The following is a 27959-nucleotide window of genomic DNA, read 5'->3' on the forward strand; positions in this document are numbered from 1 at the left end:
CAGATTTCTAGAATTGAGTAAAACAAAGTATTCTAAAATACATATATTTTGCTTTCTCTTAAAGGCCCTTCCTTCTTCGATGATTATAGTAGCAGTTTACTGTCCCATAGTAGCTGCTGTTTTCATTGTTCTGAAGATGGTCAACTATCGACTACACAGAGCACTTGATGCTGGAGAAATTGTAGACCGGCGCGCTAATGAGTTTGCAGATCAGCGAGCCAAAGCTGAGCAAGGCAACTGTTCAACAAGGCGGAAAGACAGCAATGGCCCAAGGTAAGAGATCAGCGTGCCTGCCTCGTGGATGTGACGGTGTGTGTACAGCGGCCAAGGTAAGAGATCAGCGTGCCAGCCTTGTAGAGGAGACGGTGTGTGTACTGTGTAAGAGATCGGTGTAGGGATGCGTGCAGTGGTGTTTACTCTCCTGTCCCTATTTTCTTCTTAGGGGTTTGAAGCAGCGTTAGTCTACCACTGTAGATATAGTGGCAAGTGCAAGTTGTAGTCTTAGAACAAAGAAAGTAACGAGGGCATTTGGAGGACGGAATCAGTATCCATGGCCTCATCACTGAACAGCTCAGGGCAGGAATGCTACTACATAAGGGTCAGACCAAGGCACAGGAAACACAACTAAAGAAGTGCATTGTAAGCGAGGCTTATCCATCTCAGCATCAAAACAGTTTACACACACAGAAGCCAGACAAAGGCTGCATACCTGTAATCCCAGCAGATTGATGCAGGACAATCCTAGGTTCTAGCCACCCTAGTCTTGTGTGGAGACTCTGTCTCAGGAGAAAAAGAAAGAAAAAAAGAAAAAATGCACATAAATTACATATATATATATATGTATGTGTGTGTATATATATATATCTTAAGCAAATTTTATTTTTTATATAATCTGCATTTTCTGCTTAATCTGCTGTAAATATCTTTCAATTTTATATTCTTATAAGTATCCTTCTGTTGCTTAGTTACATTGTAGCATGCATATTTCTTTGGCACTACCAACTTTCTGTTTTTGACATATCTAATTTATTTATATGGTCAAAAGTTTCTTGAGCACTTACAAAGTAATACATTCCACTAGCGTGAATCTCACAGACATGGCTAGGATGTATGCAAGTTCATTTGTTCCTTCACACGATTCTCTGAGAAGGTGCTACATTATCTCTGATCCCTCAAGCTGGAGTCTACCTCTAGCCCAATCAGCATAACATGAGTTTAGGTTGTGATGTTAGGACAGTCAGTTACGATGTATTGTCCTTATATTGTGTTTTCCATCCAGACTCCTATCTCTGTATGCCTCCCACTCACTGAAACCGTAGTTTATACCTTTGCCCTCAGCCATTACACAACCACCTCATTTGTTTATTGAGCAAGCATTTTACTCTTGTAATAATTTTGCTCATTGGTAATCACAAACTGCCATTATTTTCCTTAGTTATCTATTTGCATCTGTAAGCTTCTTAAAGCTGGAGACCTTGTTTTTCCTGTAGACTGTTCTCAGCTCTTAAATCAGTTAACTCAGTCCTGATAGTTAACTCAGTAAATACTTGAAGTAGTAAAAGCATTTTTCCTATGATGTTTTAAATGACAAACTATATTCTATAGATAAATAATAATTTAATTTTTTTAAAGAAATTATTTATTGACTTATTGTATGCCTCTGTATCTGTGCACCATGTGGCTACATGGTGTTCTTGGAAACCAGAAGGCATCAGATTCTCTGGAACTGGAATTATAGATGTGAGCTGCCGTTTGGGTGCTGAGAACCAAATCCAGGTTCGGAACTCTTACCTGCTGAGTCATCTCTCCAGTCCCCTATTTTTAGTTAGGTTCATATTTCAAACTTAAATTTTATTGTGAGAAAGATCCCTGTGGTGCTCATTTTAAGTTATTATATTTTTAATCTTAATTTAGTGGAAATGTAATTACTGGGAAGGCTACGCTGGTCTGTGCACTGTAAGCAGTAGAAACTCAAGTCTTCTGTCTACAAAATAGTGTAGTATTTGCATGTCATCACTGTTCATCCTCCTGTGTATGCTATGAATCCCTATATTGCTTAAAACACCTAATACAGGGTAAGTGATATGGACAGGGTTGTTATATTGTTTCGGGAATAATAAGAAAAACATCTATACATGTTTAGTGTAGACGTAATCTTTTTCTTTTTCTGAACGCGTTTGATTCACAGCTGGGTGAATCCCTGGGTTCAAAGGGTGCAGATGTGGAGACCAAGTGTGTCCATGTCAGGTTCTGTGCTTCATTCTGCTGCACTCCTTTTTTATATATATATGTACACATACACCCCCACACACACCATACTGTTTTATCATGATAGTTCAATAACGGCCTTAATATTTAATATGTATCTTCAGTTTTTTTGTGGTTCTTCTCATGTGCATATTTTACTTTTTGGGTGATGTGTACTTATTTTCCATAAAAAATTTCCATTGGAATTTTGGTGATAATTATATTAAGTTTGAAGAAACTAAACCTTTGAAATAGAAAATCGCGAACTGGGCATGGTGGCACACACCTGTGATCGCAGCACTCAGGTAGGCAGAGGCAGGCGGATCTCTGTGAGTTCAAGGGCAGTCTCATCTACAGAGAGAGTCCAGGACAGCAAAGGCTACACAGAGAAACCCTGTTTTGAAAAAACAAAAAAGAAACAAAAAAGAAATAGAAAATATCCAAGAATGTGGTAGAGATTTTATTTTTATCTACTTACTATATAAAAGTTATAAACTAGAAAAGTTGTACATATTTTTTCAGTTTATTACTTCCATATGAAGGGAGGACAGCATGAGGGGCATTAGCGTAGCACATAAAGTCTGCACTCTGAAACGTGGAACATGGAACCACACTCTCCACAGGCAGGCAGCAGAACGCAGACTGCTCACGCATCTGGACTTCGCATGGTTTCTGATTGTGTGGCCTTGGAGAAGTTATGTGAGCTGTCATCAGGTGATGAGGCAAATAGATGTCTCATTCCCGAAGGTCGTTGTAGAGAATCCATGAGCTGTGCTATGTGCAGCACCTGGAGCAGCCCTGCACAGGGAACCACTGTCTAACTGTCCGACTCTCTCACTTCTCAGCAGTATGCGTTAATGCTTCTCTTGATGGTGCTTATATCTTCCTTTATTTTAAAGACCTTACTGTGAAAATGTGCATATCGCATAGAAGGGTAATTCAGAGGCTGGTGTCCAGGTCAGTATGCAATCACTCACCTCATGGCTCAGAACAGTGTCTTCTGGTACACTTATGCAAGCTGGTTCTTAGGGCATCTTTGAGTTCATTTTATTGTGTAATTCCAAGGTTTTTGCCAAAGTGATTTTTACCAGTTAATTTTTAAAGTCCTTATTGTTCCGTATTCATGTGAACATTTGATATTGGTAGAAATTTAACTTTTAGCCAGACAGAGTAGCACACACCTGTAATCCCAGCACACAGTAAGCTGGGGCAGGAGGATTACTGTGACTATAAATCAGCCTGGCTGCAGAGTGCAGTCTTCCTGTTGAAACACAAACAGCACTTTGCCATTCAGGAGTCTGAATGGTGCTTTCTTTACTGTGACTTGCAGTTGTGCCCTGGCTGCTGCCCAGGTGGAGCACCTATCACACTAGTGCCAGGTAGCTTTTCCTGTCTCCCTCTGTGAAGTGGGAGGCCATCTTTCCTGTTGATTCTGGAGACTGTTCATTTATTTATACCACTGTTCTATCGTTAATGTATGGTAAGGCACCTCTGAGTTTGCTTTTTCTTTTCCTTGAGATTTCTTAGGATTATTATGCTTTTGTTGTTGTTTTGAGATTGGGTCTCAAGTTACACAGGCAAGCCTTGAAACGAAGCTGAAGGTAGCCTTAACCTCTTGCTCCTTCTGCCTCCAACTCAAGGTGTTGGGGTTATAGGCAGGTGCTGTGACATTAACCTACTTAAGGTTTATGTGGTTTTGGATTTTGTTGGTACTGGAGATTGAACCTTGGGAACACTAGGTAGTTTTTCAAACCACTGAGCTCTGTCTTTAACTCATTCTTGGATTTAATAAAGCAATTAAATTAGTAATTGACATTTTTGTGTCTTCTAAAAGTATTCCCTGTCCAGACATCTGATGCTCTTCTATTCTTTTTAAACTTTTATTTTGCATTTGAGTTTTCTCTGAAATTATTTTAGGCCACAGTGTCATGTAAGGGTTCAGTCTTAATTTTTTTCTCCAGTATTGTATAACCAACTCTTTCGGTGGCAGCCACTGTATTCTCTCAGTTAGAAGTGGAATTCCATGCACAGTGGCATGTTCCTGGCTGTTCCTTCTCTGCTGTGCTGATCCGATTGCTTGTGCCTCCTATTCTGTCATTGCAGAAGTTTTAGGTCTGACTCTTCAGAGCCTGTTCACGCTCAGGAGGACTGTAGCCATGTTGGCTAGTCTTTGTTCTTTGAGCCAGACTTTGACATTTTTATTGGAATTGCTTTGAAATATAGATTCTCCTTCACAGTCTGTATTTCTCTATAGTATTGAACTTTTCTGCATTTATTTATTTTTTTAAAGATTTACTTCTTTATTATTTATACAGCATTTTACCTGCATGTGTGTTTGCGTACCAGAATTGGGCACCAGATCTCACTATAGATGTTTGTAAGGCACCATGTGGTTACTGGGAATTGAACTTGGGACCTTTGGAAGAAGAGCCAGTGTTCTTAACCTCTGAGATATCTCTCCAACCACATTTATTTTATCTTTCAAATTTCCTTTAGACTTTATAATTTCTTCATCACAAATAAATTTATTAAATCACTTTAGTTTTCTATTTCAAAAGTATAAATTTTTTACTTTTTTTTCTTAAATGTAGCCATTTTCATTGTATCCAGAAATCTTACTAAAGTTACTTATCAGTGTTTGAGAGTAATTTGTTTTTCAATGTGATGGCAATTTTATTTCTACCTTTTTAGCCCTACTTCTTGTTTAATTGGTTTTTATTGACTGTGGAACCTGCTTTATAGAAATAGTACTAGGGTACAGCGTCATATTTTCTTTTTAAAAAATATTTTAAAATTAAAATAGAATTACATTACTACCCACCCCTCCCTTTCCTCCCTCCAGCTCCTCCTGTGTCTTGCTCTCAAAGTAGTAGCCTCTTTTTCTTTACTATTGTCACATACATGTCCATGTGTGTGGATATACAGAACACCTAAATACAACCTGCGGAGTCAGTCCGTGTTGGTGGTGTATATATGGTTTTAGGGCTGATCACTTTGTACCAAACAAGCAATCCTTGGGAAAGGCTAATTCTCTTTCTCCCAGCAGTCCTTAGTTGCCTGTAGTTCTTTCTCTGTGGGTGGATCCCCATGAAATTTCCCCTTCCATGTTAGCATGTTTATTGATACTGCCATTGTTCAGGTCTTGTTTAAGCAGCCCTTTCTAATGGACTGTTTTACACCTGACTTCCTGGTATTCTGACTATGGCTCTGCTCCCCCCGTTCCTTGACGTTCCTTGCACCATAGATGCAGGACTAGGGGTGTCGATGAATCCATTGAGGATGGGCTGCCAGGATCAGTTGATCTCTGCATTGTGTCCAGTTGTGGTTTTTTGTTATGGTTTCAGTTTTTCTATAAAGAGAAACCTCTTCGATCAGGGGTGTTGGTAACTATACCCAAACCTGAAGAGTTGGAGCTAGGAACCACAGATGAAAGAGGACATGCAGTGTTTGTCCTCCTGGGTCAGAGTTCCCTCATTCAATGTAAGCTTTCCTAGGTCTATCCATTTACTTCAGATCTCATAATTTCATTTTTTATAGTTGAAATCTATTCCATTATTCACAGACCTCATCTCTGTTACCCATTCATCAGTTGAAGGACATTTGGATTGTTCCATCTCCCAGCTGCTATTGTGATAGGAGCAGCAGTGAACATGGCTGAGCAAGGACCTGTGGAGTAGTATGTTGACTCCTTTGGTTATATTCAAGGAACTGTATAGTTGGATCACAGAGTAGATTTATTTTTAGTGTTTTTGAGGATTCTCCTTCTTTTTAAAATTTGATGTTGAGTTTCCTGCTGTGGGCTTTTGGTTTTGCATCTCCTTTCTTGACTCTCCCACTTGTGAGTCTCACATTGTGTTCTGAGGGAAGGAAACAATTAGGACTGCGCAGTTTCTCTCTAGAGCCAGCCACTGTGCTTGATACCGTGGGACACTCAGTTTACTGCAGGAGTGAATGACGCCGGAGCCTCATGGCTTCTCAGTTCCTCTCATGTGATACAGCAGTTCGAAAATACTTAGAATCTTTAATATTTGTATTACATTTTAAAAACTTTGTGAGAGGAAGTTGGTGCATTAAGTTTAAGGATTTGGGTGCTAGTATGATAGAGACAGACTGCATATTCTGTTTTTCATGGCAGTAATGCTTGTTAATACTAGAAACCAAAGCTTTGTTTAATCTGTATGACGCTGGATTTTGCGCTAAGGTTTCTGAGAGAGGTCTACTCTGCTTCGGAACATTGCTTTTATCTGTTCCTATGCTTATGAGCATCATTATAATCTAGATTACAATTGTAAACTTAGTGTTATAAGGGGGTTGTGGTGCTTTTGACCAAAGCCTGAGCGTCAGCAGTTCATATGACACTGATGATCTAAAACCTCGTTTGTGAGGTAGGTCTCTGTAAATCTTGTTAGACAGCTTCTTCTCTGCCTCCTCCTGTACTTGTTGTTGTTTAACAGATGGGGAAATTAAGGCATAAAGGTAGAGGTTTCCTGAATTTGGTTTATGGCTTACTGCGGTAAACTGCTTTGCTTCTAGAAGAATTGTAAACTGCTGTACTTGACAGGAGTATGTTGAGCTCTCTGTTGCTAAACCTGGCAAGCCTTGCTAATAAGGAAAGCAATTTGTGTGTTAAGCTGTACCTAGGGTTGTGGAGACAAGAGAATGATACACATTTTATTAGAAACATTTATTCTCTAAAATAAAGGTTTTCTTTTCAGTTTTGACCCTTCGGTGTTTCTTTAATAACTTTTTTACCCCTCTGTGTTAACAAGGGACTAGCGTTCATTCTAAATCATTGTCTCTCATCCTGGAGTGATTCTGGCCCCTGGGCATCTGGCAATTAATTCTAGGAGATTTTCCAGTTTTCACAGCTGGGGTGTGCTGCTGGCATCAGTTGTAGGGAAGTAAGGATCAGAGATGCTGCCAGCCATTGTGCACAGGCCAGTCCCCCACAGTCATAAGTTACAGATCCCCAGATGTTGGCAGGGACACAGTGAAGAAACATGCTCTAAGTAATGGTAAATAACTGGCAGTTGGGCCAGAAGGAACTTAAGTGTCTGTTGTTGGCGGACACTGCAGGTTCTTAGAAAGAGCGTGCATGGTTCTAAGTTTTGCAGACCTTGTATGCAGACATTCCTGCATCAAGTGTAGGCAAATAAGAGCAGATTCATTCACACACTAGCTCCTTATGTCACAGTTACTTGGAGGCCTCTTACTAGAGCTTACCTCTTCTATATTTTTTTTTAATCTGTAGAACAAGAATAGTAGCATTTACAAATTTTAGAGAGGATTTCATCAGAAAACACAAAAAAAATACAAGACTGGGATATAATTGTTTAGATTATGACCACTTGGATTTACTTATTTGTTTGTTTGTTTATTTATCAGACAAGGTGTATGAAAATGAAGAAATCCTGGTGCAGTAGTGCATGCCTGTAATCCCAGCACTTGGAGAGGCAGAAGCAGGCAGATGTCTGTGGGTTTGAGGCCAGACTGGTCTGCAAAGTGAGTCTAGGACAGCCAAGGCTACACAGAAAAACAGTGTCTCAAAACAAACAAACAAACAAAAAGGAAAAAAAGTGAACAAGATTGTCTTGCCTTGCTTCTGACTGAATAAACCAATGTCTGTCCATACAGTTGAGTATTATTTGGCCTGTGGGTCTGACTGAGAGGGTCCATTCCAGTAGCATTGCTGCGTGTTTCTCATCACAGACTCAGTGTGGTGATAGCTGCCACGTTATATACTCTTAAAGTTCTTGGTGTAGCCTGTTTGGCTGGTTTGAGTTAATGCTGAACAGCTAGCAAACTGGGACACACTCCCTCTCCTCATGTAACGTATCGGGTAACTAGTTTCTAGGATGCTGTATTTATGTAGATGTATAGCAAGTTAGAAAGTTAGTTCCTAATGGCCTAACCCCATTAAGCAAACGAGGAACATTATGGTTCTGAGACCTTTAGGAATAGAAAGACTGTAAACCAAACTGCTGCTGTAGTAAATACTTCTAAAGCTATGCTTGCAGGTGAATTCCCTTTTGATTATAGCAGAGCAGCTCATCTGGACACACTTAAGGGGATTTATGTCTCACAGTAGTAGAAAGTGTGCATGTGGGGCTGTCTTAGGTAGCTCAGGATGAAGCACCTCACACACTGCTTCCCTTCTTGTAGCCAGGTTCTAACCTTTTCTTTCAGTTAGCTGTTGATGCTGCTTGTTTTTAACTTGATTTGGGGTCTCGCTATGCAGCTTTGGCTGGCCTAGAAGTTAGAATGTAAACCAGGCTGGTCTTGGACTCACAGAGATAGGCCTGCCTGAGTGCTGAGGATAAAGGTGACCGTTGCCATTCTGGCCTCACTTAGTGTCTGTAGTAGCTCTAGGCTTTACAGTCAGAGCATCAAGACTACCACATACGTGGGCTCGAAAGATGGCTCAGCAGCTAAGACCACTGGCTGCTTTTTCAGAGGACCTGGGTTTGGTTCCCAGCATCTACGTGACAGCTCACAACCACCCGTACCTCCAGATCTCGGTGATACAGTGTCTTCTTCTGGTCTCTGCAGGCACCAGGCACACGCATCATGCACATACATGCACACAGGTAGCATTCACACACATAAAATTAAGATTAAAACAATAAGCAGGTACAGAGAAATGTATTTCAATCATGGAACACTCCTGGCCTGATCTACACTAGTAGGAAATGGACTAGTGAACTTTCTCTAGAACTAGTCTCAGTGGCCAGAAGTGGGCCGTGTTGATTGTGTCTTTAGCAGACAGAGACCCATGTATTGGAGTTAACATAATCTAAACCTTGTGGGAGTTTGCAGGTGAGGTGATTAGATCATCGGAAAAATTTGGGGTTGCTTTTTTGGATTGAGATAGATAGTGGGTAGCAAGAGTGTAAGCTAGAACAAGTAAATAGTTTCTGATAGTAAATAGGATTATTAGTTATTTTAAGTTTGTGTTCCTGAGGAAACATCTAACACTTTCAGATTTTGAAATTTGGTAGGTTTTTCTCTAATTTTTACTATTCTTTCTAAGTAGCATATGTGGGCACCATTAGCTTTTTGAGCCTTATACCTTGCCCTTTGATTTTCTAAGACCTGTTATTACTATATGATATCACTTTTTATAGTCAGGCTTCTAGCTTAGCAAACAAATCTCTGTTTTTATTTTTTTGAGGCAGGCTTCGCATAGCCCTGGCTGTCCTAAAATTCACTGTGTAGACCAGATTGGCCTCTAATTCACAATGATCACCTGCATCTGCCTGACTTCAAAGGCATATGCCACTATGCCTGGCAACAAACATCTAAAATCACAGGTTTTTAGTTCTTCACAGCAATTAATATTCTAGGTGAGTTCACTTTGCTTACAGTAGAGCTGAAAACAGTTCACCCAGGATGAGTCTTCTCTGATATGTTTGTCTTTGTATCATTACAATTAGTGAGACATATCTCTTAGAGACATCAGCTAACATGATACCTGCTTGCTTTCAGTTGGCCTCTTGCTCTTGGGAAACAAACGGCAATAACTTCATTGTAAGAGTGGTTTTATGGCGTGTGTCATCAGTTATTTACTTTTTATAATTAAGGCCAATTTCTCAATGGGTTTTATGGAGACAGTGTGAGATAGGAGTTTGCGCACCTACAAACAGTGATGTGGTTATATAATTCCAACCTTCAGATTTACAAAAAGTCTTCATTAACTTATTTTACTCATTGCAAAAGCAGGACATCTGTTGGAATAGTGTTGCACCCCTTTAATCTCAGCACTTGAGAGGCAGAGACAGGTGGATCTCTGTGAGTTTGTGGCTAGCCTGGTCTACTTAGTATCTTCTAGGATAGACAGAACTACTTAGAGACCCTGTCGGAAAAACAAAACAAAGCAACAACAACAAAAAAGACCTCCTGGTTTTATAGAGAACAAGCTAGAACCTCAAACAAAGGAGATGATCAGTGACAGTTGATGACGGTTGCTCTCTTTTTCTCATTTTCCTACAGCGATCCTGGTGGAGGGATTGAGATGTCAGAATTTATTCGAGAGGCCACACCTCCTGTCGGTTGCAGTTCAAGAAATTCTTATGCTGGGTTAGACCCAAGCAACCAGGTAGGATTGTGCTCCTATGTTGTGCCTGATTCTCTCTTCCTGGTGGTAGTGTCAGCCATTCTCATACTTAGAGCCATGAGTTCATGGTGTGCACTCTCTCTCTCTTTCTCTCTGATGGTCATTTTTGATGGATCTATGCCATCTTTATTATTATTATTAATTTAATTATTAATTTGACTTGTATGGGTTTCTGTACCGTGCATGTGCCTGTACCCGTAGAGATAAGAGAGAAGAGGGTATCAGATCCCCCAAAACTGGAGTTACAGATGGTTGTGTGTCACAGTGTGGTGCTGGCAATCAAACCCAGGTCTTCTGTATTAAGTATTGTAGCTCTGAAGGGAAAGGCTACCCCTACAGAAGTATTACAGCTCTGCTTCAGAGAAAGTTGCAGCACTGCTCCGCATCCTGGCAGTTGGGAGCCAAGGAAGATCACAAAGTCACACCACACAACAAACCTCACACAAGAGATTTATTGGGTGTGGGGAGGAAACCCAGAAGGGTGGCTGCCACTGCTCATGTGAGAAGCAGCAGGGAACTGAACAGAAGGCAGAGTTTATAGAGGTTTCTTGGGGGTAGAGCTTTCCAGGGTGGAGATTTCAGGTTGAGGATTGGTGGAACTTCAAGGCCTGAGCTTGGGGTGAGCTCGGGGATTGGTGGGGTTTCTGCTCAGGGGTTGGTAGAATTCTTTGGCAAGCTCAGGGGTTGGTGGGATTCTGTTTGTTGGTCCTGGGCTCGGTCTTGGGGGCCAAGTCAGGGGGTCTTTCCTTAGCCCTTTTACCATAACTCTGGAAGAGCAGAGGACCCTCCTGGGCCATCTCTGCAGCCCTAATTGTTATTTCTCACTAACTTTCACATTGCTAATACATGTTTGCTGGATGTGTACTCTGTACTTTGCCTACACTTACCTTTGATCAAGCAATCGTGAATGCTATAGGGATTCTAGCTCACCTGCTGCATCCTCCTTACTTTTCTTAGTCCATATTGGAAACAGTGATGTCTGCATGGTTAAAAAGTAAAAATAACACCCCCCAAATCTCAGTGTTGGAAATGCTAATGGTCACGGTAGAAGTGGATATAAACCTACTTCTGACAGTTGTAGTATATTTCTGTGGTGTAACTTTTATTCTTGGAATGTAACTGAGAGTGTTTCCTTTGACAAGGCTGTGGCCTGTTGTATGTGTAACCTTAGCTCTGCTCCTCCACTCTCGCCTGTCCTGAACTTCAGTGTGCTGCACCACACCAGGTTCCAGGCAGTTCTTTCCCTCCTGCTTTCTCAGCAGATAACTGGAGTGAGGTAAACTTTGAAAGAAATGTCTCACAATAGGACTTTATGTAATTGGGGTTTGTGGTCACTGTGTCAGTCCTTCCATTATGGAGAGGAAACAGCTGATTTCCATCAGAGTCTAGCAGTGAACTCACTGCTTTAAGCCCATTCCAGCATTCCTGTTGTCACATACATGGTTCCTGTCATCACATTCAGAGCTTGTGGGTTGAAAATGCTCTTCTTACCTCTTACACCTCAGAGAGAAACTTAGTTCTTGATTCTGTCGTACTTTAATTCTTCTTGAATCCAAATGCCTCGTATTTTTCAGACCTGATGGTGTTGGCCCTTTTGTAGAGGAGTGCTTATATTTATTGCAGCATACTTTCTGCTGTATTGTGTGTGGCACATTATAAGCCATCACTGAAGACTTTGTTCTCTCATTCTGCAGCAGCCTGCCTTGTGCACAGCTAACTGTCAGTTTGGGGTTGCTAATTACCTTTATGTGTATAGATTATGAAGCTTTACAGATAGACTTGAACTTGGCCCCTCACTTGACAGTAGCTGCCTGGTTCTCTGGATACTCTATCATAGTATTCACATAGTGTCATAGTATTGATCGCTGAACACACAGAACAGTATTGTGGAAACACCAGTCTGTGGACCAGAATCTCGAGCAGGGTCCTGTTTCCTAATATGTGTTCATCGATTTGCTCCAAGGTTAAGTTCTTAGTAACAGTTTTTATTGTGAAATCATTGTACGTTTTAAAACAAAGAGGGTGTTAAAGTTAAGCTCTTTCTATCCTCCATGGAATGGGGTAATTTGGTATTTAAAAAAAAAAAAAATCCAGACAAAAAGGCAACATTTCCATGGTAACTAGAGTGGAACTTGAAAGTTTCAGATTGCACAGTATCTGTTTATACTGAACTTCTGCTTCCCAGCTGCTTTTTCTTTTGGTTGTCTTCATGCTTTCCTCAGTTTCTCTTCATAGAATGAACAACCGAATCCTTAATCACTACAAGCATTTGTATTCCTGGCTTTCCCTGGCCCAGTTACAAATGCAGGCAACAGGGTAACTCTGGCTGTTATCAGACATTTCCAATAGTGTTTGGAAAGCCAGTCTTGATATGATGATGATGGTGGTGATGATGATTTAATTTCAGAAGGACAGATCAAAGGACATAGCAGGACCAGTCACCTTTGGAAACCTGCCTGTGGTGTCATTTTGGTTGCTCTATCTCTACTTGTTTTCCATAATATAATTAAAGCATGTGTGCATCTAAACACATAACATAGGCATAGTAGTAATTCTTTCATTAAAACTGGGGAACATTTTAAGCTAATTTTTCCTTATTGGTGTTTTTTACTGTTTATAATGTGTAATGGTTTTGACATAATTATTTTTATCTTTGAGAGGAGCTAAAGTGAAGAAGGTGATTTAGGGCATTTGTAATATTCATGCATACAGCTGATATATACAGACACCTGTTTTCTTATTTGTTGTGTAGCTCTCATACATGTTGTCACAGTTGTTTACAGACTGTCTTCTCTACCCAGTGATGACCGTGTCTGGGTGGAGCCACCATATCTTTCCTGTAGCTCCTCTAGCCTGCTCCTTCCCATCCTTGCTGGCTTCTGCTTAATCGTTTCCCCTCAGACCCCCCACCCCGGCCCCTGGTTCCCCCTTCTGTCAGTCTCTTGCCTTCTTTCAAATAATTTAGTGCTTGTAAATATTCAAGGTAAATATTGGGTCTAGGATGGTGACTTGGTCTCACTGCCAGAGAGACTGTGACCAGAGTAACCATTGTCCTGTGGCCTGTTACTGAGGAACTAGTACAAAATTCTTTCACAGAGCCATAATTGCCGTTAGAGTGGTGCAGAAGGGGGCTGGCTTCAGAGGAAGGCTAGGTAATTGCAGCTGGAGAGAAGGGCAAGGCTCCATGTAGGATGTGGCCTTGCCTGATGTCCTCAGTCCTCGCTGGGTCTTTGCTCACCGTAGGAAACAAACACAGGACTATTTATATAAGCCACTTAAATGAGGAACTTCACTTCTAAGTATAGGAGATACCAACAATTTTTTCTTCTTTTCACTTTTTCAAAATTTAATAAACAAGGGTTAAAGAATAAAATTAAAATCTTTCGTGATATCATTCGTAATAAGAACTTTTAAAGATAGTGGAGTCACAGTGTGCATTCTCTCTGTTGGTTGTATCAAAAATGTCAATGTCATGAGCTCTTCTACAGTGACATTTCTGTAGTTTATAGTATCTGTTGTATACAAATGATTATGATTCTTTGATTTTGGAGAGGGGCTTGATAGAGATAAGCATTAAGAATCAATATCCGTGGTGTCCACTAAGACCTCTTTCATTGGAAAACGAAACAAACAGAAGACCTGTTTTCAGTAGACAGGTGATTGCTCACCTAAGAGGGGTTAGAGGAGTGGGGTTGGCGTTTGCCGTGAGTCTGCAGGAAGCTGTGTGCTGTCATGTCTGTTCTCTAGGCTTGTCCACGAGCCCCTGGGGAGAGCACAGCTGCAGCTGTGTTGCTGTGGCAGGAGTTAGGAAGTAGGCAGCGGCGGGGGGAGGGGTCCTTACATTCAGTCATCAGAACGACATCCTATGGCCCCTTCTAGATGGGGCCAGGGCCCACTTCTCACAGATCCAAAGACATGGGCCACACCTGGGCAACATTTGAGGACAGTGAGCAAATAACTAACACTCGTGTTCAGAGACTGTTTTGTAAGTTTAAATTCCCAGGAGAGTATGCATTAAATGGTGTTTGTGTTTGCTTGTTTACAGTTTGATCTATGAAGTTACTGTGTGTTTGCATCTTTAGTAGACAAATAATATTTTTGCTGTAACTTGCCTAGCTGTTTAGTAGGCATTTTAAGAATGGAACTTTGTTTTGCTATAAAAAATAAGGGGCTTATTTACTTTTTTATATTCCTTTTTTTTTTTAAATTTTGGAAATAGTTTCTCACAGTAAAACCAGGCTGGCCTCAGACTTGACGTCATCCCACCCCTGCCTCCCATGTGCTGAAATCAGGGGCTGGAAACACCAGGCCTTGCGACTGTTTCCTTTCAGGGGCAGTACAGTGCCTGATGGTGTATTTAAAGCAGATGTTAAGAAATCCTGAGCAAATGAAGCTTAACAAACTGCCCCAGAATATTACAAAGCTTAGCGTGCGCGCATTGTGTGTTGTGAGCATGTCCATGCATGTGTGCATTGGGGGGGGGGGGGTTGTGTGTGTGTGTATACATGCTGAGTTCCAGAGATCTGCCTTTCTCCACCTACCTAGTGGTGGGCTTGCAGAGGCCGCCACTGTTTTACACAGGTCCACAGTCAGAGCCCCCTGCTTGCACAGCAAGTACTCTTCTGACAGTGTTCTTGCCAGCCCTGCAATGCTTCGTTTTTATTGCTTACTCTTACCCACTTTTGCACTGACAAGTTACTCACACATCACAGCGTCCAGCTCCAGTCTAGCTCACTGAGTCTTTACTTTCGAGACAGTGGTTGATGGCCTTCCAGCTTAAAACTAAGCTCATCCTGCTCTGCCAGGGGTGCATTCACCTGTCTTCCAAGCTTGTTTCTTGAATGCTGTGGCTGCAGTGATTCAGTGAAAGGGAGGGTTTGAGTAAAGTAAGTATTGTATGATTCAAGTTTTACTTACAATGCTGAATGTGCGAAACTGTCTTCTTTGAGTGCATTGAAATGAACTTATTGGAAGAGCTGCTGCAGCTTGCTGGCCCAGTTGACAGAGTCATGCTGTATTTTGTTTTTGTTCTCTGTGGAATTTGTGTTATTTGCTTATGTGGTTGTGCAAATAATGTTTGTAACATTTAGGAAAATGTTAGGCTATCTTGAATATAAATATTAAAAGCTCATCAGTTACAATTACAGTTTGTGTGAAGAGTTTATTTTTTGTGATGGCTAGATTTTTATTACTTTTATATTTTATTATTTTTAAACATTCTAGCCAGCAATGAAAAAAAGTTCATATCTTAGAACTAAGAACAGTAAGAACTTATGTTGTTCTCTGTGTCATATCAGTATATTTTGTCCCCTCAAACTTTGTTGTTATGTGCCTTAAGAAGCCTTCAGTTTATTTCCCACAGACTCAACATGTGGCTTTGCTTTGCTTTATAACACAATCATGCCATGATGTAATGTAAAAAATTGTAATAACTATATGGTGCAATTTGCTGGCAGTGACAGGTGTTTGGCCCCCGGGACTGCATCAGTCCTGAGCATTCATTGGGCTCATCAGCTGTGTGCCTCTGGTAGGCTGTGCCCAACAGGTATCTACATATCGATGAAAGTGACTGAAAGCATGCCACAGAAGATACTTTTGATAGTTGTGATGCTTTGACTTGGTGGTAACTTGTAGCTGGTGTGTTAATTAGTTTTATTTCCTTCTTGCCTTGCTCTCAGATTGGATCTGGATCCTCTCGACTTGGAACAGCAGCAACTATTAAAGGTAGACATGGCCTAACTGAGCATTGACTGACTGTCCATTTCTCTCTCATTGTGATAAAGGCAGCATTCTAATATAATGAAAGAATTTCTTAAATACATCTAGGTATAACATGATCTTATTAAATTGCCTGATTTAAATTGTTATTCCTTTCATCATCTAAGTATTACTAAAATATTTGAACATTTTGTATTTATACAAGTTTCGATTTACAGAAACCTTTTGGCATAAGTGGACTTGCTTTCCTAAGTATGGGTGCAACTTGCGAAAAATTAATTTGCTATGAAATTTTTAAAATGTGAGCGTAATTGAAACATTAAAAGAGAATTATTTTCTCTTTCTGTATATTTACCTAAAATAATCATAGTTTTGCTCTTCAGTGTTGTAGTTTCTGCCCTTCCTGGGGAAAGAAATTCCCCTCATTTCGGGTTTGTAATAAAATAAGTGGCATTTCCTTTTAGAATGTGTCTTTAAAGAAGCTAACGCAAACTCTCCCACATTGCTTGTGTCGTGTGGTGATACTGTGCTGTGTTATACTCCCCTGTGGTCCGCTGTTGTTAGTTCAGTGCCCTCTCCACACTGGGGCTCCTCGTGTGCAGGCACTGCTGTGGTTGCTAGAGGTCCCAGGCTCTGTGCCCCTTCTTTGCTGTGACTTTTCTTCAGTGTCATGTCCTCATGTGTTTGTGTACCTTGTAGGAGATACGGACACTGCTAAGACTTCCGATGATATAAGTTTAAGTCTGGGCCAGAGCTCTAGTCTTTGTAAAGAAGGAAGTGAAGAGCAAGGTAAGCTCTACAGTGACGTTGTGCCTTGAACTTGTGCTCACATTTAACAGAATTGTTTGTTTGTTTGTTTGTTTACTAACTTTCTACACAGTCTGTTGCTCTGTAGCCCTGACTGACCTGTAACTCACTGTGTAGCTCAGACTGGCCTCAAAATCTTGGGTGATCCTCCTGCCTCTGCCTCCTTAAGTGCTGGCATTACAGGCATCAGCCACCATGCCTGGCTCTAACATGGTTAGTTTTAGGAAACAAGGTAAAATAATTTTCTAGAGCAGTAGTAATGCAGCATACTGAGTTAAGTTAGGCTAAGCAGAGAAAGAAATGTTATGAACGTGTGCCCCAGTGTGTGAGAGGCACATGAGTATCTGCTGTCCTTTAGAGTTGCCCATCAGCTTGATGTTTCACCCAGTTCCATTTCTCTTTTTCTCCTCTTCTCTTTGAGAAAGGTAGGCTCTCAGTGTACAGCGTAGGCTGGCCTGGAACTTCCTGTGTAGACCAAGGTTACCCTAGGCTCATAGGGACTCACCTGACTCTGCCTCCTGAGCGCCAGGATCAAAGGCTTGCTCTCTCTTCCCTCCCCCTACCCCCACAGAGCTTTGTTCCCTTAGGCAAGCTTTGTTGTTTACCTTCGTAGCTCTCTTGTCTTTCAGAACTGCAATCCGTTGTCATCGTTAATTTGCTTTTGAGCCTCCTCCCCCACCTCAGGCCTCGAAACGTTGTGATGGTATGGGTTTCTTTTTTTTTTTTTGGGGGGGGGTTTCTTTTATGTAAAGGAAAATCATTACTTTGCATATATTACAGTACCCATTTCTGCAATCTGTACCATTGTAACGTTTGGACAATGAGGTCATAGTCTTAGAGGGCTGAGCCTGTCTGTATTTGGGAGTCATTTATCTCATTATTTTACCTTATATCTAGAAAGCATTAGGCAAGGGTTTTAGTTTGTTTTTTATGATAATCTGGCAGGTTGAGATTGATACATACACACACACACACACACACACACACACTACCACTGTAGCAGGTCCAGAGTAGCATAGATAATGATATTTGGATTCACATGGCACAGACTGTTGTCTAGGTAGGGTCCACGTGCTTATTTTGCAAAGGCCTAGGTAGCTTTGCAGGCCATATGATCTCTTGGTACCAGCTTTGCACTGAGGGAAGGATTCCTAAACTGTCTGTGAGTAGACAGGGTTGAACCACACTGACACCTCTTTACAGATACGGCCAGGCTTTGTTCCATGATCCTTGGTTTGTCTCAGCCTTCAGCTGGTTCTCTTCATTTGCACTTACTCACTTGTTACTTAACATATTTGAAGTCAACACTATTGCTGCTTTTACTTTACACATTAGCATGTTGTGGCATAAAGAGGAGTGAGAGGAAACTTGTCTCAGTCACAGCTAAATACTTTAAAATAGTTTCTAAAAAAATAGTGTGTGTACATATGAACTCAGGTCCTCTGCAAGAATAGCGAGCACTGCTAATGGAGGAGCTATCTCTGGTCCCTCGAACAGTTTTATAACTTGCTTTTATCACACAGCATACCATATTCTGTGTACATTTAACAGGTATTTTCATGTTCTGATTATGTACAGGCACTGTTTGAAATATTGGAACTTAGTCAGTGAACAGACAGTTTGTACTCTTACGGCTTTCATGGTCTCAGTATGGAGTTGTGTTACTGTGAATCAGTTATAAGAGTGAACAGAGATGGCAATTAGTAAGTGGTGGGGCTGGGGAGATAGTGATCTGAAAGAGAGTGGGTTTTCTTTTTCTTTCCCTGCAGCAAAGCCTTAAGAAAGAGAAGGTGAGGGCAGGAGCCCCTTCTCTGCAAGGGTGACAGCAAATGCAAGAGATGTAAAGTAGGAACATGTTTGTCAGGTTTGAAGAACAACATGGCTGGTGTAATAAACGTGTGTAGGCGGTGGGGCTGTGGAAAGTCTCGGGGGTCGTTTTCAAAGACACTTGCTTTAATTCCCAGGAAGCTGAATGGCCACCGTGCCTGTGATTTTGAGACTGCTAGAGGGGTGGACGCTGAAGTTGCGAGGTCATGTAGAGGATCCTTGGAAGCATCACAAGTGGTCCAGTTCACATTCTCTGTCTCTGTCTCTGTCTCTGTCTCTGTCTCTGTCTCTCTCTCTCTCTTTGTGTGTGTGTGTGTGTGTGTGTGTGTGCTATGTTGGTGGATTTTAGTATTATTATATAAGATTTTGTAGTACTTGTGGGTGATTCTCAGGCTATTATGGGTTAGACAACAAGGAAGATGAGGTGTCCCTTAAATGAAGGGAGTGTTAAATTCAAAGATAGGAGAGCATGAAGGGACAGGATGGGAAGTTCAGTTTTTACTACGTATTTACTACGTGATTCTTTAGGCCCTCAAAGCAGCCATGAGGAGAGAGAAGTCAGGTTAAATATCTCAGACATCTAACCAACAGATCAAATACAGGGTTATAGCTGGGCATAGTGGCTCCTACCTATAACTTCGGATGGTGAGACAGGAGGATTGCCATGAATTCAAGGCCAACCTTGAGAAGCAGGGTTCCAAGCCAGCCCCGACCATAGAGTGAGATCCTCAGTCAATCAATCCATCAGTCAAGGCAAAACAAAACAAAGTGCAAAAGCACACACTGAGTTGGGATTTTCTGTAGTTGGTAAGCTAACAGTTTTGCGAGGTTAGCTGGCATACATGGTCCTGGATATGGTTTGTCGCCACCTAGTGGCAATTGTGTGAGCTGCTGAAACTATTTAAGACTGGCTTGGGTTCAGGTGGTTGGTTGGACAGCATTTGGTTAAGTTGATACCCTTATTGTCCTAAGATTACAGATTATTAATAGAACCAAGAATGTGGAGTAAAGCCTGATCCTTCACTTCCAAGGAGATTTTTCCAGTTTGCCTGCTTTGTCCCACTCATATCTTCCCTGTCTAGGATCAGAATTATAGCTCACCCCCAGGCACATATAGGGCTGACAGAATATGACGACAGTAGTCCCAGAAGTTTCTGAATGTTCATCCTGGTACCAGAAAACTGGGAGAGATCTACAAAGAGGAAGGGAATGAAGAAAACTGAAAAATCTCAGGCACTGCTTTGAAGACGTTTAGACTGAATAGAAGCAGCTGATGAGTCAGAAGCAGCACTGAGCCTGCTGGATGCCAGCGTGAGGGGAAAAGGCTTATTCCTCTGTCAGCGCTGCTGCTGAATCAAGGAACTTGAGGACGTGACTTGGCCATTACATATGACAGTGAAGGTACCGCTTACCTTGATAGGTCATTCCAAGGAGTAGCATTAGAATTGTTGAAACTGGGAGTGTGACTCGGTGCTAGAGTGCTTGCCTAGCACGTGCGTGTGGCAAGGCCATCAGCTCAGTCTCTAGCACCACACAACAAAACACAAGCAAACAAAAACCTCCAAAGAACTGCTTAAGAGAATTAGAAGAGAAAAATTAACTCCTGTGACTATCAACGACTCTTTCAATAAATTCTTGCAAAGGACAAGAGAACTGAGACATTAACTAGCAAAAGAAGTGAAAGACAGGGGAGGGAGTATAGATTTTAAGAGAAATAATAGCATGTTGTGTCATTAATAGAGACTGTCCAAGAGAGAGGCATGCTTTTGGTTTATATATACGGGTGGTAGATGTTAGCGTAGGAGAACACTTCAGTGTGAGGAGTAAAGTAATTCATACTTTTGCCACTGAGAACATTCTCGTGTGTGTGTGTGTGTGTGTTTAGCTTTGTGTCCTGCTATTTTTTATTATGATACAATATTCATACCATAAAACTCTCCCTTCTAGCTAAAGTGCCTTTTAGCACACACACAAGATTATTACTGTTATCAGAATGTTTTTGTCCCCAAAGAAGAAACCCGCACCTGCCACCATCCATCTTTGCTTCTTCAGCCCCCCTACAGCCTCTGGTTGTTCTTGCTGTGGAAATAAGAGGACCTTCGTTCAATCCCCAGCACCATGTAAGAACACAAGGTGTGGAGTGCACGCCTGTAATCGCAGTCTTGGGGAAACAGAGAAAACATGACTGCTGGAGCTTGTTGTCTAGCCAGGCTAACCAAGTCAGTGAGCTCCATGTTCAGTGAGAGACCCTGTTTCAAAAAGTAAGGTGGGGAGCAGCTGAGGAAGACTCTTGCCATCAGCCTGTCTCTGTGTGTATGCATGCATACCCCAGCCCTCTCCACAGTTCTTGAAGGAAAGCTGGGTTTGAGCATTAATACATTTTAAAAGAGTTCAGTATTTATTAAGTAATTTGTTTTTACATGTGTGTGTGTGTTTTCTGCATGTGTGTCTGCATTATTTGCATGCTTGGTCAGAAGAGTGCATCAGACCCCTAGAACTGGAGTTACAGATGTTGTGAGCTGCTGTGTAGGTGCTGGGAGTTGAACCCTGGTCCTCTGAAAGAGCAGCCAGTGCTCTAACTGCTGAGCCATCTTTCTAGCTCTGATCATTAGCATTTTTTAAAGTCCCATTTCTTAAAAGATTGTGTGTGTATGTGTGTGCAAGCGTGTGTGTGTGTGTGTGTGTGTGTGTGTGTGTGTATGTTCTGGAGGTCAGAGGATGACTCTGTAGAGTCTGTTCTCTCCTTCCACCTTTATATAGGTTCTGGGGATCCAGTTCAGGTAAGCCTTTCACAGTAAGCCACCTTGCTGGCCCCAGACTTCGATTTTTTTGAATTACCTAAATGTGTGTGGTAACTTCATTCTTATTTTAATCTTAGGAGAGAATGTCTGCTTTTACCATTGAGATTCAAGTGAACAGAATCGGAGTTATAGTTTGTCTACTTGGTTACAATAATTAAAGAATGTTTTGTTGTTGTTTTTGTGTTCATAGCCCAGGCTGGCCTTGAACTCATGATCCTGCTGCCTCAGTCTCCTAAGTGCTTGGATTACAGGCATGTGTCATCATATCCAAATTAATAATTTTCTTTTTATGAAGCTAACATCAGGTCCAGGCATCCTTTTTCTGCCAAAACTCATATTTTATAAATCAGCTTTTGTATGGGTAGATGGACATTTGTATATACATAATTCTATTTATGAAGTATATATGCTATTTTAAGTCAGTAGCTCCTACCTTAAATGGAAGATGAAGGAATGCTTTTATAATACAGAGTAAGATTTTTTTTCATGAGGCGTCTTATCATTGTTTCATCAATGGTGAAAGAGAATGTAAGATTTTAGCCTGTTACTATTACTGCTTTTTTGTTGATACTTAACATGATGCACATGATTTTGTTTATTATATTTTTATTCTTTGAGAATTTCATACACCTACACAATGTATTTGGATCACATTCTCACTTCTTCCACATCCATCCCCTGCCCCTTGTTACCTCATCCCAACTTTGAGTCTTGGTTTAAAATATATGTGTGTATACATACGTACTCCCTACCCAGTTTGCACTGTCCCTGTAATTACAGTGGATCCCGTCAATGGAGTATCCTTCTAGGGCACCCCTAAACTGATTTTCCTCCCCTAGATACTGTCACCTGTCACATCTCCTCAGAAGTGGGGCCTGTGAGTGTCTGTCATTTGGTGGTTCACAAACCATGAGATTCCTTGCCTCGTTTTGTTGTGTCTCATTTGAGCATTGATGGGCACTCTGATGCTCTTGTTTCTTCCTACTCTAGGTTTTAACTTTTTTTTTAATTTGTTATCTGCTGTGTGTCTATTTGGCGTAGACATGCACGTGCTGTGGTGTTCATGTGGAGGCCGGAGGACAGCCGTGTGGCGCTAGTCTCCTTCCATCTTTACACGGGCTCTTGGCGTCACGCTCAGGTGGCCAGGCTTGGGCAGCTGGCACTTTGCCCACTCATTGATTTTGGAGGCCCCATTCTAGGTTTTTATTTATTTGTAAAATTAATCCTATTGTTTTTTTAAAAGAATTAAAGTATTTCCGTAGGTAAAATAATGACAGTTACTATTAATTTTTAATATATTATATATTTAATATATTATAAACAATTATGTGTGTGTATTCCTGCCTGCTGCTTAGTGGGGCTAATCACACATCTTTCAGATGAAGAAACAAAGGCTCAGAATGGTAACCCGAGGCTACTCACTAGTAAGTTAGAAATAGAGCTTGCAGCAGGTTATGGTGGTGCACACCTGAAACTTCGGAGTCAGGAGGATCTGAGGTTCAAGGCTAGCCAAGGTTAAATAGTGAGACCCCATTCCAAAAGAGAGGGAGGGAAGGAAAAGGGGAGGACAGACAGACAGACAGCCACGCGCACGCACACACACAGAAACTTTCTCTGAAGCCTTTTTGAATAACACAAAAGATTTGAAAGTTCAGTTGATTCCATTGGGCAGAATGGTGTCTTTGTGTAGTTCTGACACAGAACACAGCTCTTCGGGCCAGCTTGTTGAGTGAGCTGCCTGAGGATTGCTTATACTTGATTTACTACCATATGCTGTGAATTCTCTTTTGTCAAACTTCAGCGAGGCTGAGCGTGCATCTGTATTAACATTTTCAAATGTGTTTGAAACAGATTTGGCGACTGATCGCAAGCTCTTCCGCCTGGTCTCCAATGACTCCTTCATTTCTATTCAGCCGTCCCTGTCCTCTTGTGGACAGGACTTGCCAAGGGACTTCAGTGACAAAGTGAGCCTGCCAAGTCATAGCCAGCACCACCACGTTGACCAGTCACTTTCCAGTGCCTGTGACACAGAAGTAGCTTCACTTGTACCCTTACATTCACACTCGTACAGGAAAGAGCACCGGCCCAGAGGAGTGCCGCGGACCTCCAGCTCCGCCGTGGCGTTTCCAGACGCGTCACTGAATGACTTTCCTCTTTACCAGCAGAGACGGGGCTTGGACCCGGTGAGTGAGTTAGACTCGACTAAGCCGCCCTCGGGCTCCAGAGAGTCCTTAGTGGAAAAGTCCTGCCCACCCGCAGAGTTTCAGCCTGCTGGCGACCTGAAGAAAAGTAATTCCCAGCCACCCACAAAGTGTGGGAGGAGCAGAGCACTGAATGCAGAAAAAAGCGTGGACAGCCTGAGGAGCCTGAGCACACGGAGTAGCGGGTCCACCGAGAGCTACTGCAGTGGGACCGACAGGGACACCAACAGCACTCTGAGCAGCTATAAGAGTGAGCAGACCAGCTCCACGCACATCGAGAGCATCCTGTCTGAGCATGAGGAGTCTCCTAAAGCGAGAAAGAAGAGTGCCCGGAAGAAAGAGAGCCGTGCTGACTCAGCGGAGGAAAGGCGCCACGGTGCCGGCGACCAAAGGACTAGCAGTGACACGACTGCCCCAGAAGGGAGTACACCTGGTGGGCCTCCAGAGGCCCCAGACGCTCAGGCATCTGAGGAGAAGCCTGACCAGGTTGCCCCCAGCAGCTCTGCATCAGAAGATGCCAATAAAAACCCCCATGCGAATGAGTTCACTGTCCCTGGGGACAGCCCGCCGGAGCAGAGTGCGGAGAGCAAAGAGGAGCCGGGTGAGAAGCCCAGCCTTTCCACAGACTCCAAAGTTTGTAAAGAGGACAGTGGGAAGCAGAAGGAAGGAGACGTCCGACCCAAATCCTCCAGCTTAATCCACCGGACGACATCCACCCACAAGCCAGGCAGACGGCGCACAGGAAAGAAACGGGCCAGCAGTTTTGACTCGAGTCGCCACAGGGACTACGTTTCCTTTCGAGGAGTGTCTGGAACCAAGCCGCACAGCGCTGTATTTTGTCATGATGAGGACTCTAGTGATCAGAGCGACCTGAGCAGAGCACCGAGTATTCATTCCGCTCACCAGTTCAGCAGTGATAGCTCTTTCAGCGCCACTTCTCATTCGTGCCAGTCTCCTGAGGGCAAATACAGTGCCCTCAAGACCAAACATGGCCATAAGGACCGGGGCACAGACTCAGACCACACGCACAGAGCTCACCCTGAGGGAACTGCCAAAAAGAGGGCCACTCGAAGGACTTCCAGCACAAACAGCGCTAAGACGCGGGCTCGGGTGCTGAGCTTGGACAGTGGCACTGTGGCCTGTTTGAATGACTCAAATAGGCTGCTGGCACCAGAAAGTATAAAGCCCTTAACCACTTCAAAGTCAGATCTTGAGGCCAAAGAGGGAGAGGTGCTGGATGAGCTGTCCTTGCTGGGCCGGGCTTCCCAGTTAGAGACAGTTACTCGGTCTAGGAATAGTTTGCCAAGCCAGGTTGCATTTCCTGAAGGGGAAGAGCAAGATGCAACCTCTGGAGGTGAGTAAGCTAGGAGTCCACTGCAAATTGACACTGTTGTTCATCATAGTCTACAGAATCAGTGAGGATATGGTGGTCTGTGATGGTCCAGCTCTCCTGCGGGACGCATCAGTATATTCTGGATTGTCTCCCATTTCTAAGCCAGTTTTGCCCGTAATCAATTAGTTCTCGTACATTGTACAAAAGCAGCAGTATTACAGCTGTATTAGGGTGACGGACCACTTACAGCCATGACTTCCACGTGTTGCTGAGCTTCCAGAGGCAGATGGCTCACCCTGTCACACGAGTCTTCCAAATGCTGCTGTAGCCCTGGTGCTGTACTTTGATAGCCAGCTCTTTGTCTATCTCTGTGCTTTTCTCTTAATTCAAGTTTTAGATGTTAAGAAAAAAATACATTTCCCTATAATTTTACACTGTCTTTAAAGTTAATTAAGTTGGAGTTTATAATTTCTATTAATTAGCATTTTGTTATTTTGTTATTTGGGGTTGTTTTTTTTTTTTTAATTTTTTGAGACAGGAGCTCAATGTTGTAGCCCTGGCTGACCTGGAACTCACTATGTAGACCAGAATGGCCTCAAACTGACAGAGATCTGTTAGCCTCTACCTCCCTGAGTGCGGGATTGAAGGAGTGCACCACCACTTCCAGCACATTAGTATTTTTAATCTAGTAATAGATGCATGCTATTCCCTGTGGTGGTGATGGGGCTTCTGTAAAGCAGTAAGTCCTTGATTTCAGGATTTGGGGGGAATTGTACAAAATTGGATAGGCGATGTTATATTTTATCAGTGTGTGTTGACCTTTTATTTAGAGGTATTCTTTTTTCCTGTTTTCCTCCTACCCAAGTAGAGGAGGTAAAGATTATTGCCTGTTTTGCTAATTATGAAGTCTCATCTGGGTAGAGAGAGAATGAGGCCTCCTGTTGTCAGCATGCATGTGTCCTTACAGGTCATAGCATTTGCTGCGATAATGTTCTGTTCAGACGGACAGTTCCGAGCATGTCCACACTTACCTCAAAAGAATTCCAGACTCATCTAGAGTATTGTAAAGGTCAGACTGTGGAAATGTTCTCGTTTTTGTCTTTATTTTGCTTTCTATTTCTGGCAAGGTTCTAACAAAAATTAACTTCCAATGGGAATGTAAAGAAATTATTTTTAGTGCTAAAGAAGCTATCAAAGTAGTCTTCTAACTGTATATTAGAGATGAATTGTGTCTGAAATGGTTGTTTCCACTTGGTCGCTATGTAGTAATTAAATTTCTTGGAGTTCTTAACCTGGATGTCATTATATATTTTATAACAGATCTGAAGGACTATAGAGGCTTCTCAGAGAATCCTTACATGTATGTCTGTCCACAGTGTCAAGGAATCCATTAGTTTTAAAAAGATAGCTTAATTCTTCAAGTTACCAAAATAAATTTTGAGAGCGAACATGCTATGATGTGTTCTAAATATTGTTGAAATAAATGGCATTGCCAAAATGTAAATGTTATTAAATACGTGCAAGATGTGCTATTGAAAATCTGTGTCTGCACATTTGCTGTCATTTCCTTTCCACAGCAAAGGTGGGTTTTCCTTTTTGTTTTGCTTGGTTTGGTGATTTTACAAAGTTACATGGAAAGTGTTATTTGCTTCTTCATACAGTTCTATGACTATATAAGTCTTTGTATTTCCAGATTCCAGATTTTTTGTTTGTATCTTTAAAATATCCATTAAATAGTAATAATAAAACAATGAACTAAACTCTTTTACTATCAGCTTAGTTGAAGAATTCACTAGTATGTGGTAAGTTAAAAATACTTTTTGTCAAAGGAAGGTGCTACTAAGGTTTTCTTTGTTTTTATTATGCTTAGACTGAAGATCAGAACAGAACAAAATGACCTAAATATGTTTCCATTACCCCCCCCCATACAAAGGTTTGCTGTGGTTTAGTTGAACTTTCAGAAAACTGGAAGGAGCAGGAAGGAGCTTACATATTCTCACTTAAAATCAACAGATTTTTTTTATATGTATTGATGTGAGCATCATTTGTTACAGTGTTTTCTGGTGGTTTAAGAGTGATGTGTCTGGGTTGTCCTGCCCTGCATATTGTGCTCCAGAAACGTGACAACACACATTGCACGTCCCTCTCTCCGTCCCTCCGTCCCTCTTGCCTGGACAAAAAAAAAAAACAAAACAAAAGTAAATCTTAATCCCAGTAGATTTGGAGGTATTGTTGAGTTCTTCAAAACCTTACATTATTATAATGGTGAATGGTGTTAGGAGGTCAAGGGATAGAATTTATGAAATATGCTTGAAATATTAAAATCGATGCCCTAGAATAGACGTTTGTAGCCTGGGATTCACATGTCTGTTAGTGTATGAGCTCCAGCGTAGTTGTTACCCTTAGAAACCTACTTATCTTCATTAGGTCTCCACACTGTCACTTGAGGGTGAGGTGAAAGCAGTACCTGTTTCATAGTGAAAGATGAAAGAAGTTCATGCTAAGAGGCTTAGAAAGTGCCTGGAATGTGGAAAGCATGTAATAGCACTACTGTTACTGGGAAGCAAGCCAGTTAGCTACGCTGAGAAATGTGTCCTGTCCTGTGTAACCCTGTTAGTTCAGTGATACATAGTTAAGTGCAAGGATGTAGTTACATGTTGAAATAAATTATAGATGTTATATGAAACTTTACAGTAGTGAAAATACAAATGATAAACGAATTCCCAGTTTTCTCAGTTAATACTGACAGAATAAGGTTTTTAGTAGCTAATCTATTAATGTAGGTTTTGCCTTTTTGGCAGTGACGTCCCATATGACTTACTTTTGGTTTGTAGTCACATAACAGGGGTTTGCTCGCTGTCATCCATGGCCTTGTGTGTGTCTGACAAGTGTTCTACCATGGTGCTGCCTCA

The 27959-nt window shown here is 41.8% G+C and overlaps 1 protein-coding gene across 1 annotated transcript in view; it reads left to right on the plus strand.

Moving 5' to 3' along the window:
* Pcnx1 (pecanex 1) overlaps positions 1–27959 on the plus strand; it is a 133530-nt gene that overhangs the window by 30691 nt on the left and 74880 nt on the right. The window contains 5 exon segments of the mRNA XM_021653882.2: positions 65–273; positions 10237–10342; positions 16039–16084; positions 16778–16867; positions 23365–25068. Coding sequence (XP_021509557.2) covers positions 65–273; positions 10237–10342; positions 16039–16084; positions 16778–16867; positions 23365–25068 — 2155 coding nt within the window.

This window comes from Meriones unguiculatus, chromosome 7 (genome assembly GCF_030254825.1).
Source record: "Meriones unguiculatus strain TT.TT164.6M chromosome 7, Bangor_MerUng_6.1, whole genome shotgun sequence".
In the NCBI taxonomy this organism is placed as follows: Eukaryota; Metazoa; Chordata; class Mammalia; order Rodentia; family Muridae; genus Meriones; species Meriones unguiculatus.